General features: G+C 41.4%; 1 protein-coding gene across 1 annotated transcript; it reads right to left on the bottom strand.

The window, feature by feature from the left end:
- Positions 1–9,405: 9,405 nt before the first annotated feature.
- Positions 9,406–15,524, bottom strand: LOC108922687 (adenosine receptor A2a-like). The gene is made up of 2 exons (XM_029255509.1): positions 14,574–15,524; positions 9,406–10,371 (listed from the first exon to the last, which is right to left on the bottom strand). The coding sequence occupies exons 1-2, from the start codon at positions 15,522–15,524 to the stop codon at positions 9,406–9,408; spliced, it is 1,917 nt and encodes a 638-aa protein (XP_029111342.1).
- Between the last annotated feature and the right edge of the window lie 228 nt (positions 15,525–15,752).

Raw genomic sequence — 15,752 nt, 5'->3', positions numbered from 1 at the left:
ACACCACACTCATTGGCCTCATCCGGGATGGTGACGAGTCTGCTTACAGACAGGAGGTCCAAGAGCTGGCTGTCTGGTGCAGTCATAACAACCTTAAGCTGAACACACTCAAAACGGTTGAGATGATTGTGGACTTTAGGAGAAACACCTCAGCATTATCCCCACTCACCATCATGAACAACACTGTGGCAACAGTGGAGTCATTCAGGTTCCTGGGCACCACCATCTCACAGGACCTGAAGTGGGAGCCCCACATAGACTCCATTGTGAAGAAGGCCCAGCAGAGGTTGTACTTCCTTCGCCAGCTGAGGAAGTTCAACCTGCCACAGGAGCTACTGATGCAGTTCTACTCTATAGTCATCGAGTCTGTCCTCTGCACCTCTATATCTGTCTGGTTCGGCTCGGCTGAGAAATCAGACATCAGAAGATTACAGCAGATAGTTCGGACTGCTGGAAGAATCATCTGCACACCCCCCCCAGCTCTCCAAGAACTGCACTCGTCCAGAGTCAGCATACAATAATACACAGGGAAAGATGTTCAACCCCTCGTGCCAAAATCAAGGGGGGCTAGACACAAACCAACCACGCCGCAATATTCCATCCCTCCCGAAACCCCACCAAACAATTCCCTTCACAAAAAAAAAGAAAAGAAGAAAAAATCAGCCCACATCATGGGCAAACACCATCCTCCTTGCCGGGAGCCACCGCGTGCACTTCATTGGGGTTGTCAAGTGGGCACCTTCCTTCGTTTGATGTTTCATTGAATTGAGCCCACGACACCTCCAGAAGGCTCAACGGCGAGATCTGGCGTCCCAGACCCACCCCCCTCCATGCCCACAGTGCCATCCCAGCGACTCCACCCACAAAAAACCCACCCCAACCACCAACAACCAACCAATACACCACATCAGCTAAAAGGGCTAGCAGTAAAAGGGCTAGCAAAATCATTCTAGACCCCTCACATCCAGGTCACTTCCTCTTCGAACCTTTGCCATCTGGCCGGCGCTACAGAGCACTGAGCACCAGGACAGCCAGGCACAAGAAAAGTTTCTTTCCTCAGGCCATCTACCTCATGAACAGCTAAATCCCCCCTAGAGAGTAAACCAGTGCAATACACAATGCTATTTATATTTATATTTATAACAATTTATCACATAATATCTCTTACTCACACTCCCTTGCATCTGTATAGAACATACCTGTACATACATACAATGTCTAGTGACTCTTTTTGTATATTGGGTACTTTATATTTTTATATATTTTTTGATCCTTCATTCACATATTCTATCTTCTCATCTGTGTCTTGTCACTGTCATTCTGTCTGTGCTGTGGAAGTTTCTGTCACCAAGACAAATTCCTTGTACGTGTGAACATACTTGGCAATAAAGCTCCTTCTGATTCTGAAATTATCAGAATTTATGGGAGTTATTTGTAATCCATTAAGAATGCCGACTCCTCCACGAGGTAGATGGTGAGATTTAGGGAAGTTACACCCGTCTAGAGCGACTTCCATTAGCAGAATTGTTGGACTTACTGAGTCATGTTTCATTAAGAAAGACTGGACTTGTAACCTATTAGATTGTTAACCAAAGCAGCTTTTCTTAACTGGATATTTAACAGTCAGTATTTTAGACTATTTTGACAGCAGTGCTAAGTTGAGTGTATTTTTTAAATTTATGTTTACATTACTGTCATGAGTGCACCAATCGCCGAACCTAGTTAAGCACCGTGGTTTTATGGTTTGTTTTTTGGCTGCAATTACCACTTCCATTTGTAGTACTAAGGCCCAAAAGTCAATCCTGCACCTTACAGGCCAAGTTCTAGGACAGTACAGACAAACCCCTCCAGTTGGGGTGTACACCATCATGCCTGAAAAACCCAGGTCTTTCCCAAAAGTCATCCCAGTTAACAAAGAATATGCAATTAGAGCAATACCACCTCTCCAACCATTTGTTAAAGAACATCAATCTACTGTAGATTGTCCTTTATGAACAGTCTCAGTAAAAGACCAGACTATTAGAATAGTATGTGAGTGACACAGAGAGAGTGTGTTCCACTGATGTATGGATGAGTGACCCATTGTAAGTAACGTATCTAGCAGTGTAAGTCACCTTGGTGAATAAGGTGTGTGGGCTAGTAACACTGCATATTATCCAGTGTAAGTCGCTTTGGAGAAAAACGTCTGCTAAGTGAATAAATGTAAATGTAAATGTAGAATATGACACTTCCTTCTGCTTTATTACACAAAAAGCAACTCCAACACCTCAGACTGCTGGTAACAGATCATTACTGCCAATATGCACCATTAGAGCTGACACTGCATTTTCAACTAAGGAATGGACACAAGCCTTAATATCAGACACAGGTGCATGTAGAAAACCACATTAACACTTTGATTCCCAAGCCCCTGAACAGCCAAATCTCCAAAAATAAGCACATTCCTATCAGCATGCTCAGCAGGAAAAACTACTAAGTAACTACTAATATCTTTTTTGGGTTCAGACAGGAGAACCAGAAACCTATGGTTTAGGTTTAGCTTTACTCACCTTCCTTCTTACAGTAATCCAGTCACAATGAGACCAGTTCAGGGTACCCAGCTTCTCATTAACTGTACTGGGGGCTGTAACTGACAGAGTTCAACACCAGAGGCAACAGGACACATTGAGTCCAGCAAAGTCTCCATCTCTCAAATAGAAATGAATTTTTAATTCACCTTTCTAAATCACATTCTTCCCACACCAAGTCACTATTTGTCACACATTTCAAGCAGATGAAATTGTCAACAATATCAGCAGGTGCAACTAAGCAGTACATATTACATGATACACAACATCTAAGCGCACCATCTAACAAAACATTCAGGATACATGAAACACGGATTCCATCATTTCTTAAACACTGTCTCAGCTGACACTGTTCAACTCTTCACTGTGGACACTACCTCACACCCTTTTGCTGACTTATAAAGAGTTTGAACCACTTCATATCTTGTTTACATTGTATGCGCTTTACCCTTCATTTCAGAGAAAGAGTGAACCACTGATGTACGGATGAGTGATCCATTATAAGTAATATATCTAGCAGTGTAAGTTGCCTTGGTGAATAAGGTGTGTTGGCTGATACTACACAGAGTTCACTGGAAGTCACTTTGGAGAAAAGCATCCATCATGGCAGTTGGTCATCATCTTCTGAAATCCATAAAATGGTGCTAACTTTCAAGGGGCTTAAATAGTTCACTGGGATGGATATGGACCATAGGAGTGATCTTGGATGCTCACCCATGACATATTAGGTCCCTGTTTCAGATTTTCACAGGGACCTTTTTGATATTTTGGAATCTATTTGAAAGGGTTGTCCTTATGGCCCTCAAAGACTGCATCAGTAGCCACTTGTAGAGGCCATACCACCAGATTTTACCTTTTTTCATCGTTAGTAAACTGTCCACTTAGATTCACCATTAACTCACTTGTTTGCTTTACTCTTTGCAGATTTGATTTAGGGCCATGAAAATTCCATAATGCAGCAGTATAGCTAATCTCTGTACTGTATGACAAGGAAGCCAGTAATTTCAAAAAAGTGGGGCATCTGAAGTGGGGGTGTGGTGGCGTGGTGGCGTGGTGGCGTGGACCACAGTCCTGCTTTCCGGTGGGTCTGGGGTTCGAGTCCCGCTTGGGGTGCCTTGCGACGGACTGGCGTCCCGTTCTGGGTGTGTCCCCTCCCCCTCTGGTCTTACGCCCTGTGTTACCGGGTAGGCTCTGCGACCGCGTATGGGACAAGCGGTTCTGAGAGTGTGTGTGTGTGGGGCATCTGAAGTTATAAGCAATAGGAATTTATTATAAACAAACAACATATGCATCAACAGGCAGTAAAGAATGGTGTTTTGTATATTCCATGCACACATCTTGAAAAAATTAATATCCAAGCAATGTCTTAAAAGTAGCTCTGGCAAAATTGCTTTATCAATGTTCTGAATTAATCCAAGTGGAACTGTGTACCAATAATATTGGTTAATTGGTTAATATTGATATTATCAGCCTTTTATTTTTTGTTAGCATGAAGTCTGTCCTCTGCACCTCTATAACTGTCTGGTTCTGCTCAGCTACAAAATTAGACCTCAGAAGATTACAGGGGATAGTCCGGACGGCTGGAGAAATCATCAGCACACCCCACCCTGCTCTCCAGGAATTGTACTTGTGTAGAGTGAGAAAAATGGCTAGCAAAATCATTCTAGACCCTTCGCACCCAGGCCACGTACTCTTTGAACTTTTGCCGTCTGGCCGGCGCTACAGGGCACTGAGCACCAGGACAGCCAGGCACAGAAAAAGTTTCTTTCCTCAGGCCATCTACCTCATGAACAGCTAAATGCCCCCTAGGGAGTAAGCTGGTGCAATAAACAACACTATTTATATTTATTTTTCACATCATATCTCTTATTTACTTTCCCTTGCATTGTATATAACATACCTGTACAAACATATAATGTCTAGTGTCTATTTTGTATATTGTCTACTTTATACTCTCTCTCTCGCTATATATATAAAAAAAAGTCTCCCCACTCGCCCCCTTTTAGCGGGCGGTCTTACTCCTTCAAACTCGGGTCCTCTACCAGAGGCCTGGGAGCTTGAGGGTTCTGCGCAGTATCTTAGCTGTTCCTAGGACCGCGCTCTTCTGGACAGAGATCTCGAATGTTGTTCCCGGGATCTGCTGGAGCCACTCTCCCAGCTTAGGGGTCACAGCCCCAAGTGTTCTGATTACCACGGGGACCACTGTTGCCTTCACCTTCCACATCTTTTCCAGCTCCTCTCTCAGTCCTTGGTATTTCTCAAGCTTCTCATGTTCTTTCTTTCTGATGTTGCCATCGCTTGGGATGGCGACATCTATCACTACGGCTTTCTTCCTCTGTTTGTCCACCACTGCTATGTCCGGTTGGTTAGCCATTACCAGTTTGTCAGTCTGGATCTGGAAGTCCCACAGGATCTTAGCTTGGTCATTCTCGACCACCCTTGGGGGTGTATCCCACTTTGATCTTGGGACTTCCAGCCCATACTCAGCACAGATGTTCCTGTACACTATGCCAGCCACTTGGTTATGGCGTTCCATGTATGCCTTGCCCGCTAGCATCTTACACCCTGCTGTTATGTGCTGGATTGTCTCAGGGGCATCTTTGCACAGCCTGCACCTGGGGTCCTGCCTGGTGTGGTAGACCCCAGCCTCTATTGATCTTGTACTTAGAGCTTGTTCCTGTGCTGCTATGATTAGTGCCTCTGTGCTGTCTTTCAGTCAAGCTTTGTCCAGCCACTGGTACAATTTTTCGATATCAGCCACTTCTTCAATCTGCCGGTGGTACATACCGTGTAGGGGTTTGTCCTTCCATGATGGTTCCTGTTCTTCCTCGTCCTCCTTCCCAGGTTTCTGCTGCCTGAGGTATTCACTAAGTATCTCATCAGTCGGGGCCATCGTCCTGATGTAGTCAAGGATCTTTGTTGTTTCATCCTGGATAGTGGCTCTGACGCTCACTAGTCCTCGGCCTCCTTCTTTCCGCTTACTGTACAGCCTCAGGGTGCTGGAATTGGGATGAAACCCTCCATGCATTGTCAGGAGCTTCCTTGTCTTGATGTCAGTGGCTTAAATCTCCTTTTTTGGCCAGCTTATTATGCCAGCGGGGTATCTGATGACCGGCAGGGCGTAGGTGTTGATAGCCCGGACCTTGTTCTTTCCATTCAGCTGACTTCTCAGGACTTGCCTTACTCTCTGCAGGTATTTGGCGGTTGCTGCTTTCCTTGCGGCCTCTTCATGATTCCCATGCGCCTGCGGGATTCCAAGGTACTTGTAGCTGTCCTCAACATCTGCTATGTTGCCTTCTGGTAGTACAATCCCCTCAGTTCTGACTACCTTCTCTCTCTTTGTTACCATCCGGCTACACTTATCCAGCCCGAATGACATTCCGATGTCATTGCTGTAGATCCTGGTGGTGTGGATCAGGGAATCGATGTCTCGTTCACTCTTGGCATACAGCTTGATGTCATCCATGTAGAGGAGGTGACTGATGTTTACTCCATTCCGTAGTCGGTATCCATAGCCAGTCTTGGTGATGATCTGGCTGAGGGGGTTCAGGCCTATGTAAAACAGCAATGGGGACAATGCATCTCCTTGGTAGATGCCGCACTTGACGGTGACTTGCGCAATTTGCTTGGAGTTGGCCTCTAGGGTTGTTTTCCACTGCCCCCTTGAGTTCCTGATGAAGGCTCTTAGTGTCCTGTTGATCTTGTATAGTTCTAAGCATTCCAGGATCCATGAGTGAGGCATCGAGACATAGGCTTTCTTGTAGTCAATCCAGGCGGTGCACAGGTTGGTCTGTCTGGTCTTGCTGTCTCAAGTGACTGTTCTGTCTACCAGTAGCTGGTGTTTTGCTCCTGTGGTGTTTCTACCAATTCCTTTCTGGGCCTCACTCATGTATTGAGCCATATACCTGTTCATCTTAGCCACTATGATACCTGAGAGCAGCTTCCATGTTGTGCAGAGGCAGGTTATCAGGCGATAGCTGGATGGGACTGCTGCTTTCTGGGGGTCCTTCAGGATCACGACTGTCCGGCCTTCTGTTAACCATTCAGGGTGGGTCCCATCTATTAGCAGCTGGTTCATTTGTGTTGCCAGGCGCTCATGGAGTGCAGTTAGCTTCTTTAGCCAAAAGACATGGATCACATCAGGGCCTGGTGCTGTCCAGTTCTTCATACTTGAGACTCTTTCTTGGATGTCTGCCACTGTGATGGTTACTGGATCTTGTTCAGGGAGGTTGCTATGGTCTGCTCTTAGATCCACTAACCACTGGGCTTTGTTGTTGTGTGATGCCTCCTTCTCCCATATGTTTTTACAGTATTGCTCAGTCTCCAACCTTGGTGGGTCCACTCTCATGTTATTACCCTGCCACTGAGAGTACACTTTGGATGGTTCTGTGGAGAACATCTGGTTTATTCTTCTGCCCTCTATCTCTCTTGTGTACCTCTTCAGGCAGTTAGCTGTGAGTCTTTGCTTGGCAGTTTCTAAGGCCTCAGGTATAGACAGCTTGCTGTACTTCTTAGGCAGGGTCTTCATCACACCTTTCTGCAGTTCCAATAGCTGGTTAACTTCCCTTCATGCTGCCTTGATCTTGGCCTCTAGCCTTCTTTTCCATTAAGGATACTGCTTCTTATGCTTGGTATTCATCTTGTATACAAGCATCTCTGTTGTACATCAGCTGGTTGGTGTCAGTGATGGTCACAGTAGGGATTGTTCATAGTGCTGCATTCACATCTTCTAGTAGACTTTCAGTAGGTACTTCACTTGGTCTTGGTAATCAGCCATAACAGTTCCCTATTCTCATCTCTTGTCCAGGAGTCCACCATCAGTATGTCCTGGTTCCCCAACATCTGAGCCAGCATGACCCTCTTTGTTTGTTTCACTCTCATATCCAAAGTAGGCAGAGCCAAGCATAAGGAGGTGTTGCCTAAGGACCCCCCTACTGTAGGTAGGGGGGCCATGACCAGGATTCAAACCCCAGTTTCCTATGTGAAAGGCTGCGATCTTACCACTACACTATCCAGCCACTATATATATCTTTTAATCTTTTATTAGCCCACTCTACTTTTATTATCTGTGTCTTGTCACTGTCATTCTGTCTGTGCTGTGGAAGTTCCTGTCACCAAGACAAATTCCTTGTATGTGTAAACATGCTTGGCAATAAAGCTTATTCATTGATTCACTCATTAAAAAGTAAGTAAAACAGTTGTTTATATTGTGTAATACAAGCAAATAGGTCAAATTTGATGGACAGACGCCATTTGAGCTGGGTTGTTTCTTCTGATGATGATTATTCATGGATATATATAAAGACTAGAGAAACTGAGATACTTCTCAAGTGTTTTTCAGCTTGCCATTTTACATTTCACATTGCAACATACTATACAGCTTACATTTTATATATAAAGTATATTTATTTGTATGCGCATTTGGTCTGTAAATTAGCACCACTGTAGCTAGAACAATCTGTCTTTCAATGTCTTAGTAACCAAAATGTAATAAATTTCAAAGTTTTTATTGCACCTCTTCACATTTTTATATTTTTAATTTTGAAGCATTTTCTTTATTTACATTAATTTCAGATGTAAGGAAGTTATTATATGGAATGTATATTGATGTTTTGTTAAAAAAACAATATATGGTGGAACATGAGAGCAGAGCAATAGAAAGATTTTTTTAGTTGTGCTTGTTGTGAGATTCAGTTAGTAAAGAAACTGAATAGTGTAGAAAAATAGATCTGACAGAAAGTGGAAAACGCAAAATAATTGACTTTGTTGGTTTTATTAAAGGAACAGCACAATGAAGACGGAAAATTTTGTTCCTTAATTTATGCCTTTCCAAATCTGTTAATGATTTGACCTCATTGTACAGTTGCTTTTTTTTTTTTTCCCTAGAGTTAACTAGCGTAAAGTAAATTTCTTGCTGGGGTGTGGTGGTGCAGTGGGTTGGACCAGGGCCTGCTCTCCGGTGGGTCTGGGGCTCGAGTCCTCCTTGGGTGCCTTGCGATGGACTGGCGTCCGGTCCTGGGTGTGTCCCCTCCCCCTCTGGCCTTTTGCCCTGTGTTGTTGTCTTAGGCTCCGGCTCCCCGCGGCCCCGTATGGGACAAGCAGTTCAGACTGTGTGTGTGTGTGTGTGTGTGTGTGTGTGTGTGTGTGTGTGTGTGTGTGTGTGTGTGTGTGTGTAAATTTCTCAGCTGTACTACAGAAAGTTCTTTCTTGAGCAAGGTACTCAACCTGAAATGCTACATTTGACATTCAGTTAAATAAGTGAGTAAAACTTTAAAAGACTGAAAAAACTGATGGCAAAACAGCAGTGATGATGATGGGAAAATGTAATCTAATTCCATTCACATTATAATCAATGATGAAAATACATTTTGTTTGAAACTCTGTTAAAAGTGTGTTAAAACAATTGCATTATACACTGTCAGTTTTTTTTTTTTTTTCTTTCTGTAGAACATCTCTCCCAACCTTTTGAAAATTGCCATTGATTTAGGTAAGTTACCTTTTCTACAATTTACTAAAAACAACACACCCACAATCTGGATTGAACATTGTCACCTTCTATCACCTGACCTCAATACAATATATAGGCAATGCAGAGGAGTGGCGTAGAGACAGTCGGTTTCTAAGATAGACTCCAGACCACCAAAATCTCAGGAAGAGGGATCGACCTGGAGTAGAGATGGAGTAGTTAATAATTAAAAATCATTCTGTGCTGTGTTAGGACTAGACTATGCTGTTTTGGAATAACCTTTTTCACTTCACAGTTATGTAACCGAGAGCCTTACTTTGAGCCAGACTTATTTATAAGTCCTTAAGTTTGCTAGTTATAGCTACAGCCTACTCAAAACCCTGTCCTTCTTGCTTTAAACTTTTTGCTCAATAACTCCTTAATTTCTTTAGTTCTGAAGCAATATATCAAAGGGTTGACCACTGGAGGAAAGAGGCTGTAAAGCAGGATCATAACAATCCGTACTTCTGCACTGAAGTTGAAGCCAACGCGGTTGGCCAGATAATTAAAACAACGGGGGACATAATAGAGGCATATGACAAAAAGCTGAGGACTACAAGTAGAGAAGGTTTTGTATCTACCCTCCAAATGTGCTATTTTCATTACAGTGATAATAATGGAAATGTAAGAAAATAATATAAATGTGAGTGGACCTAACAATAGAGTCATGGCTGCAACATATGCTACAGTTTGGACCTTCCAAGTATTTTCACATGCTAGTCCCACTATTCCAATATGATCACAGTAACACTGGAAAATTTTGTTAGAGTTGCAGTATGAAAGAAAGTAGGCCTGTACAACAATAATAATCATCCAGATTGATGGTATAAGCCAGGAGAGGCCACACAAGATCAGTACTGAAGAGTTTTTAATCAGTGTCTGGTATCTAAGGGGACTGCATATGGCTATGTAACGATCAAGAGCCATTATCATGAGAAGAAAAGAATTGATTGATCCCAACAAATGGACCATAAACATCTGAAGGAAACAGCCATTAAAAGAGATGATTTGGTCTTCTACCCAATATCGGGCAATGGCTTTGGGCAAAGTAGTGGTAGCAAAGGCAATGTCTGAAATGGCCAGATTACAAAATATGAGGTATGTAGGTTTTTGAAGACTTCTCTCAGTGCCCACAAAAACTAAAAGGAACCCATTCCCTGATAAAATGGCCAGATAGACAACAAGGAAAAGTCCTGCCACTGGCCCATAGTACCAGGATTGGAGTCCAGGGAACCCCATCAACAAAAACTCGGTTATGGTACTTGCATTGGTGTACGGCATGACAAACCAAAAGCAACGCTGACTGCAAAGCATCAAGAAAAGAGGAAAAAAAACATTAATTTAAAATGCTGAAACATTTCATTCAACACATTTAACAGTAATTAACTTTCACAATTTGAAATTGTGCATTTGTTCAAATGGTCATTTAACACACGGTTGATAACAATATCTGAGTAACTGGAACAAGAATTAAATTATTTCATGCACTTGAAGAATTACATTACAGTAACATTCAGTTACTCCACTAATAGAACTAAAAATGATTTTGTTTAGCTGTGACAAACAATTCAGGCATATTGACAGATGTATACATGAGAATTATTCATAAAACAATTGTGGAATTGATATCTGTCATTTTATTATCGATTCAATTGATTTTATTTGATTATTACAATTTCAGAATGTGAAATTTTTTCAATTACAGTGAAATTGCGCCTTTATCTTGTCCTATTAATACATGGGATCATTTTTTCATCTGCCTTCGAAGTATCGTTCTTACCTGCTCTAACAATCTGCCACAGGCACAAAAAAACGCACACCCTGAGCTGTTCTCTGAGGCTTGCTGTGTATTAACCAATATTTAAATGCTGGGATGTATAGCATCAAGGATTTGAGCTCTCTGATTCCTACCTCACATTATTATTTGCATAATGCACAACTAATCTTAAGGGATTCATGGCATTTGAGAATTACCATGATAATTAAAAAACATCACCTGTAATGAGAGCGCGTTGCAGAGGGCAACAGGACTGTGCAATGGTTTGGGCTGTTTACTTCCTATCTGAAGATCTCTAGTTCCAGTCTTCACTCCTTCTGCAATACCCTCGAGTAAGATACTTAACCATGACTTGCACCACTCTCAACACCATAGTCCCCTTACAAAGCCAACTGCTTTCAGCTAGAAGTAAGGAATATAGAGCTCTATATTTACCTTAATGAACAAAAAGCAGATGCAGGGCTGAAAATTCATTTACAGGACAATGAAGCCTACTATCACCAAGCCTTAGTGTTAACGCACACTTTAAGAAACTGCTTCACAATATGAAATTAAAAGTTCTATGCAACTGGATTGTGTTCTTTACATTATTCAAGAAGTGAACTACAGCAAATGCGTTGAAGCTGATTCTTGGCAAACACATACATTAATTTTGTGATATGAAAGGGTATGGAAGTGGTTCAATGCTGTTTTGTTCACTGCATGAGTTTAGACTCTGGGAGGATACACACAAAACCCCACCCAGATAAAACCTAATATGAACCGCAGATCTGAAACCACAGCCCAGGAGTGCCGAGGCACTACTATTACCTGCTGCAGCATCATACCCCCATGAACATTTAAATGTGTGTATGTACAGTGCTGCTTGAAAGTATGTGAACCCCCTGTGTCTCTTAGTTTTACCACAATATTATTAAATAAGAACCAGTCTTTTTTATCTGACATAATAGGTGTGTAATTACCAGCTCCGTATGTTGGTTTGGAGGAAATCATGTGAGTAGTACAAAAATGGAAGTAGTGCAGATGCAAAAATAACTGTACCCCAAGTTACATTCGTTAAACCAAGTACTTTCACTTGTATATTTTGTACTGTATATATGACTAAGAACACTTTGTGAACCCGTCGCTTTGAATTATCCATTACAGAAGAAACATGCCAAATCCTGCCTTATCCTTTATATGGAGAGAGAGGGAGAGAATCAGTGTGATACACTACACTGCTACATTTACATTTACATTTATTTATATTTACATTATTCACTTAGCAGATGCTTTTCTCCAGAACAACTTACAATGGTTACTATGTAGTGTTATCAGCCTACATACCTTATTCACCAAGGTGACTTACACTGCTAGATACATAACTTACAATGGGTCACTCATCCATGCATCAATGGAACACACAAACTCTCTCTGTGTCATTCACACACTATAGGGGAACCTGAACAGCATGTCTCTGGACTGCACAATCTCCATAAATGTGTAGACAGTTGTTTATTGCCGTGTATCTAGCATTCAAAGACAAATGTGTCAGCAAAATTCAAGATAATAATTACTGTATATCGCTTTGAAGAGAAGTGTCTGCTGTCCAAGTAAATGCAAACAAATATTATGATCACATAGAAAAATGACTTTATTTTTGACTTGAAATCATTTTCATACAGTTTATGAACTTTACATATTTCAAAGACTTTACTATGTTCTGTCATTTACTCCATTTTTACTTTGTTATTGTGTTGACTAATCACTCTTGACAACTCATCACTAAAATGATAACCCAGTTGTTGTATTGTGATGAATCACCTGTGTGAGGCTACCTGCATGCATTTGTGTCTAGTTTGCTCTTACTTGTTTTTCAGGTTCATGCAATGTAAAATAACCACAACAAATACAAATACCATTCTACTGAATTATAAGTAGCCTGTTTTAAGAAGAAAAGAATTTGCATTATCACAAGCCACTTTAAAGGGTTTTCATTGTATGGGACTGTTATGGGAGGCATGAGTATTCAATTAGCAGTTGCTCTTCTCAAAAGCGGGTAGCATGGTGGCACTGTGAGTAGCACTGATGCCTAATAACGCCTAAAATGTTTGTGTGTAGATCTGAATCCAGCTTAGTCTGTGTGACCTTTTGTGTTCTCCCTGTGTCTGCATGGGTTTCCTTTAGGCACTCTAGTTTCTTTCCTCAGTCCAAAGACATGTAGTTCATGTGAAGTGGAGACACTAAATTTCCCATAGTGAGTGAATGTGTAAGCATATGGCTACCCTGCAATGCACTGGCATCCCATTCTTGCTGTAACCCCCTAGTTACTCTGGAATAGGCTCTGGATGCCTGCAACCCTAAACAGAACAATAGTAGTTGTGGAAAACTGAGCACCATTTGTCTGATACCACCATTTTTGCCAGTACTCATTGCACGAGTAGCTGCATATGAAATGGATAGGGAATACAAAGGTGATTATGATAATGTAACACATGTTATAGAAGATGGGGGGGGGGGGGGGGGGGGAATTGATTCAAAACAGATGTATCTCCTACAACATGTGCAGAAGATGCCATACATCATGGGAAGGAAATCAGTCATCTGGCACAACTTCTCTAAGGGGTTTAATTTGAATTGCACTGCACTGGCTCATACAGTGTTTCAAGTGAGATTTTACGGTTCTTTATTACATTTTCCTCTCAAGTTGAGCAGCATGGTGGTACAGTGAGTAGCACTGCTGTCTCACAGTGCCTGGGTGGTGTGAGAAAACGTGGGTTTGATCCCCGCTCAGTCTGTATGGAGTTTGCATGTTCTTCCTGTGTCTGTGTGGGGTTTTGTCCCACAGTCCAAAGACATGCTGTTCAGGTTCCCCCATAGTGTGTGTGAGTGTCACAGAGTGAGTGTGTTTCACTGATGCACAGATGAGTAACCCCTTGGAAGTAGTGTATCTAGCAATGTAGTCACCTTGGTGAATAAGGTGTGTGGGCTAGTAACACTACATAGTATCTGTTGTAAGTCGCTTTGAACAAAAGCGTCTGCTAAGTGAGTAAATGTAAGTTCAAAACACAAATTCTGGTACTATCAAGGATATGAACATGAAGTCAGGTTTTATGGAGTGTCCAGTTTTGTGATATCAGAACTGCATTACTGCTGTTTTTAGATGACGTGGTCCTGTTAGCCTCATCAGACCATGATCTTTAGTAATAAATAGAGAGTTTTAGAACTGACAGTGATAAGGTCAGATTGAAGGTCAGCAATTCCAGATATGGAAGATCATGATTCCAGATAGGTCATGCTTCATTCCATCTGTAAACCTTGAGAGTCATTCCAAATTGAGATGGACCAGTTAATGTGGTTTGGGAATATGTTGTATTTCATCTGAGTACCTCCCGTGAGAAGTACATTGGGATATCGCTCTATAAAGAGGCTTTAAATCCAGCACACAGTGAAGAGGTTATATCTTATATGCATCTTGAGAACACCTTAGGATTACATAGTAGAAGTTAGAGGTCATGTCCAGAGAAAGAGCAATCAGGTATGACCTGCACATCCTGTTGTCACCGAAATTCTTGCAAGGATAAGTGCTTTCATAAAAAAAGATTAATGAGCCAACTCAGTAAACAATTACTTTATCAGGAAAGGACAGTTTTTTCTTTAATTTCATCACCTATTTCATAAATGCGTTAATTTTTTATGAAAAACACAGTAAACCATTTTTTGATTAAGTGGCAAGCATCTTTACGTTTCCTATATTCCCTTTTTGTCTCTGGAGATTTTTGATCAGTACCTCCTTCACTTCTTTAGTCCTTAAACAGTAAACGAGTGGATTGACCATAGGGGGGAGCAGACTGTATAACATGATTATGGCAATGCGCAAATCTGTACTGAATGTTATTCCCACATTGCTCGCAAGATACACAAAGCACCGTGGAAGGAAGTAGAGGGCAATTACGACTAGCTGGGGACTACAGGTGGAAAGGGTTTTAAGGCGACCTTGACTATTGGCAATTCGAAGTACTGCTACAATGATGGCACAGTAAGAGAATACAATAAAGGCAAGTGGTACAAGTAACACAACCATATCAAAAACAAAAGCTGGGAAAGCATAAGGAGTCCTGTCAGTACATGCCAGTGTTGTGATTGAAGTGTGATCACAGTAAAACTGAATGATTATGTTGGAGGAGCAATAAGGTAAGGGGTATGCCCTAATTACAATCATCACTGGGCTTACAACTGAAAGCACCCATGAAGTGATGCTAGTAATTAAAATAGTGGTATTTGTCATTATTGTAGGGTATCTCAAAGGGTAACAAATTGCCACATATCTATCTAATGCCATTATTAATAATACATATGAGTTTAACGTTCCAAAAAAATGTACAAAGAACATTAGTAGAAAGCAAGCAGTGAATGAAATGGTTCCTGCCTTAAACCAGTACCTGGCAATGATCTTTGGTAAAGTGGTGGTGCTGAACAGCACATCAGATAGAACCAGGTTTAAAATGATAAAATACATGGGTTTCTGGAGGCTCCGGTCTGTTACAAATAGAAGAAGAAATGCTGCATTTCCCACTAAAGTGCACATGTAGACCAAGACAAAAATAGATGCAATCAGACGATAGTAATTTTGCTGAAGTCCAGGGAAACCCACAATAAAAAACTCGGTCACCGATGTCTGATTTCCAACAGACATGTTGAACTGGAGTCTTCTGAAATGAGGCCTGTGGCAAAGAAGTATTTTTTTCTTAAATATTTTTGTTTTTTTTTTGTCTATTTTCATTTTTTTTGTAAACAGTATGTATTCTCTTATTCTGTACTGTGACTTTGCTGAGCAATACATACAAAAACACAAACAAAAAACTGATGTTTATGAGTACTTTCTAAGCATTAAATTTGAATCTAAAAGTTGTTACTGATTTTA

This window comes from Scleropages formosus, chromosome 10 (genome assembly GCF_900964775.1).
Source record: "Scleropages formosus chromosome 10, fSclFor1.1, whole genome shotgun sequence".
Taxonomy (NCBI): Eukaryota; Metazoa; Chordata; class Actinopteri; order Osteoglossiformes; family Osteoglossidae; genus Scleropages; species Scleropages formosus.
The sequence above is the reverse complement of the archived record's forward strand: the minus strand, read 5'-3'. Positions and strand labels throughout refer to the sequence as shown.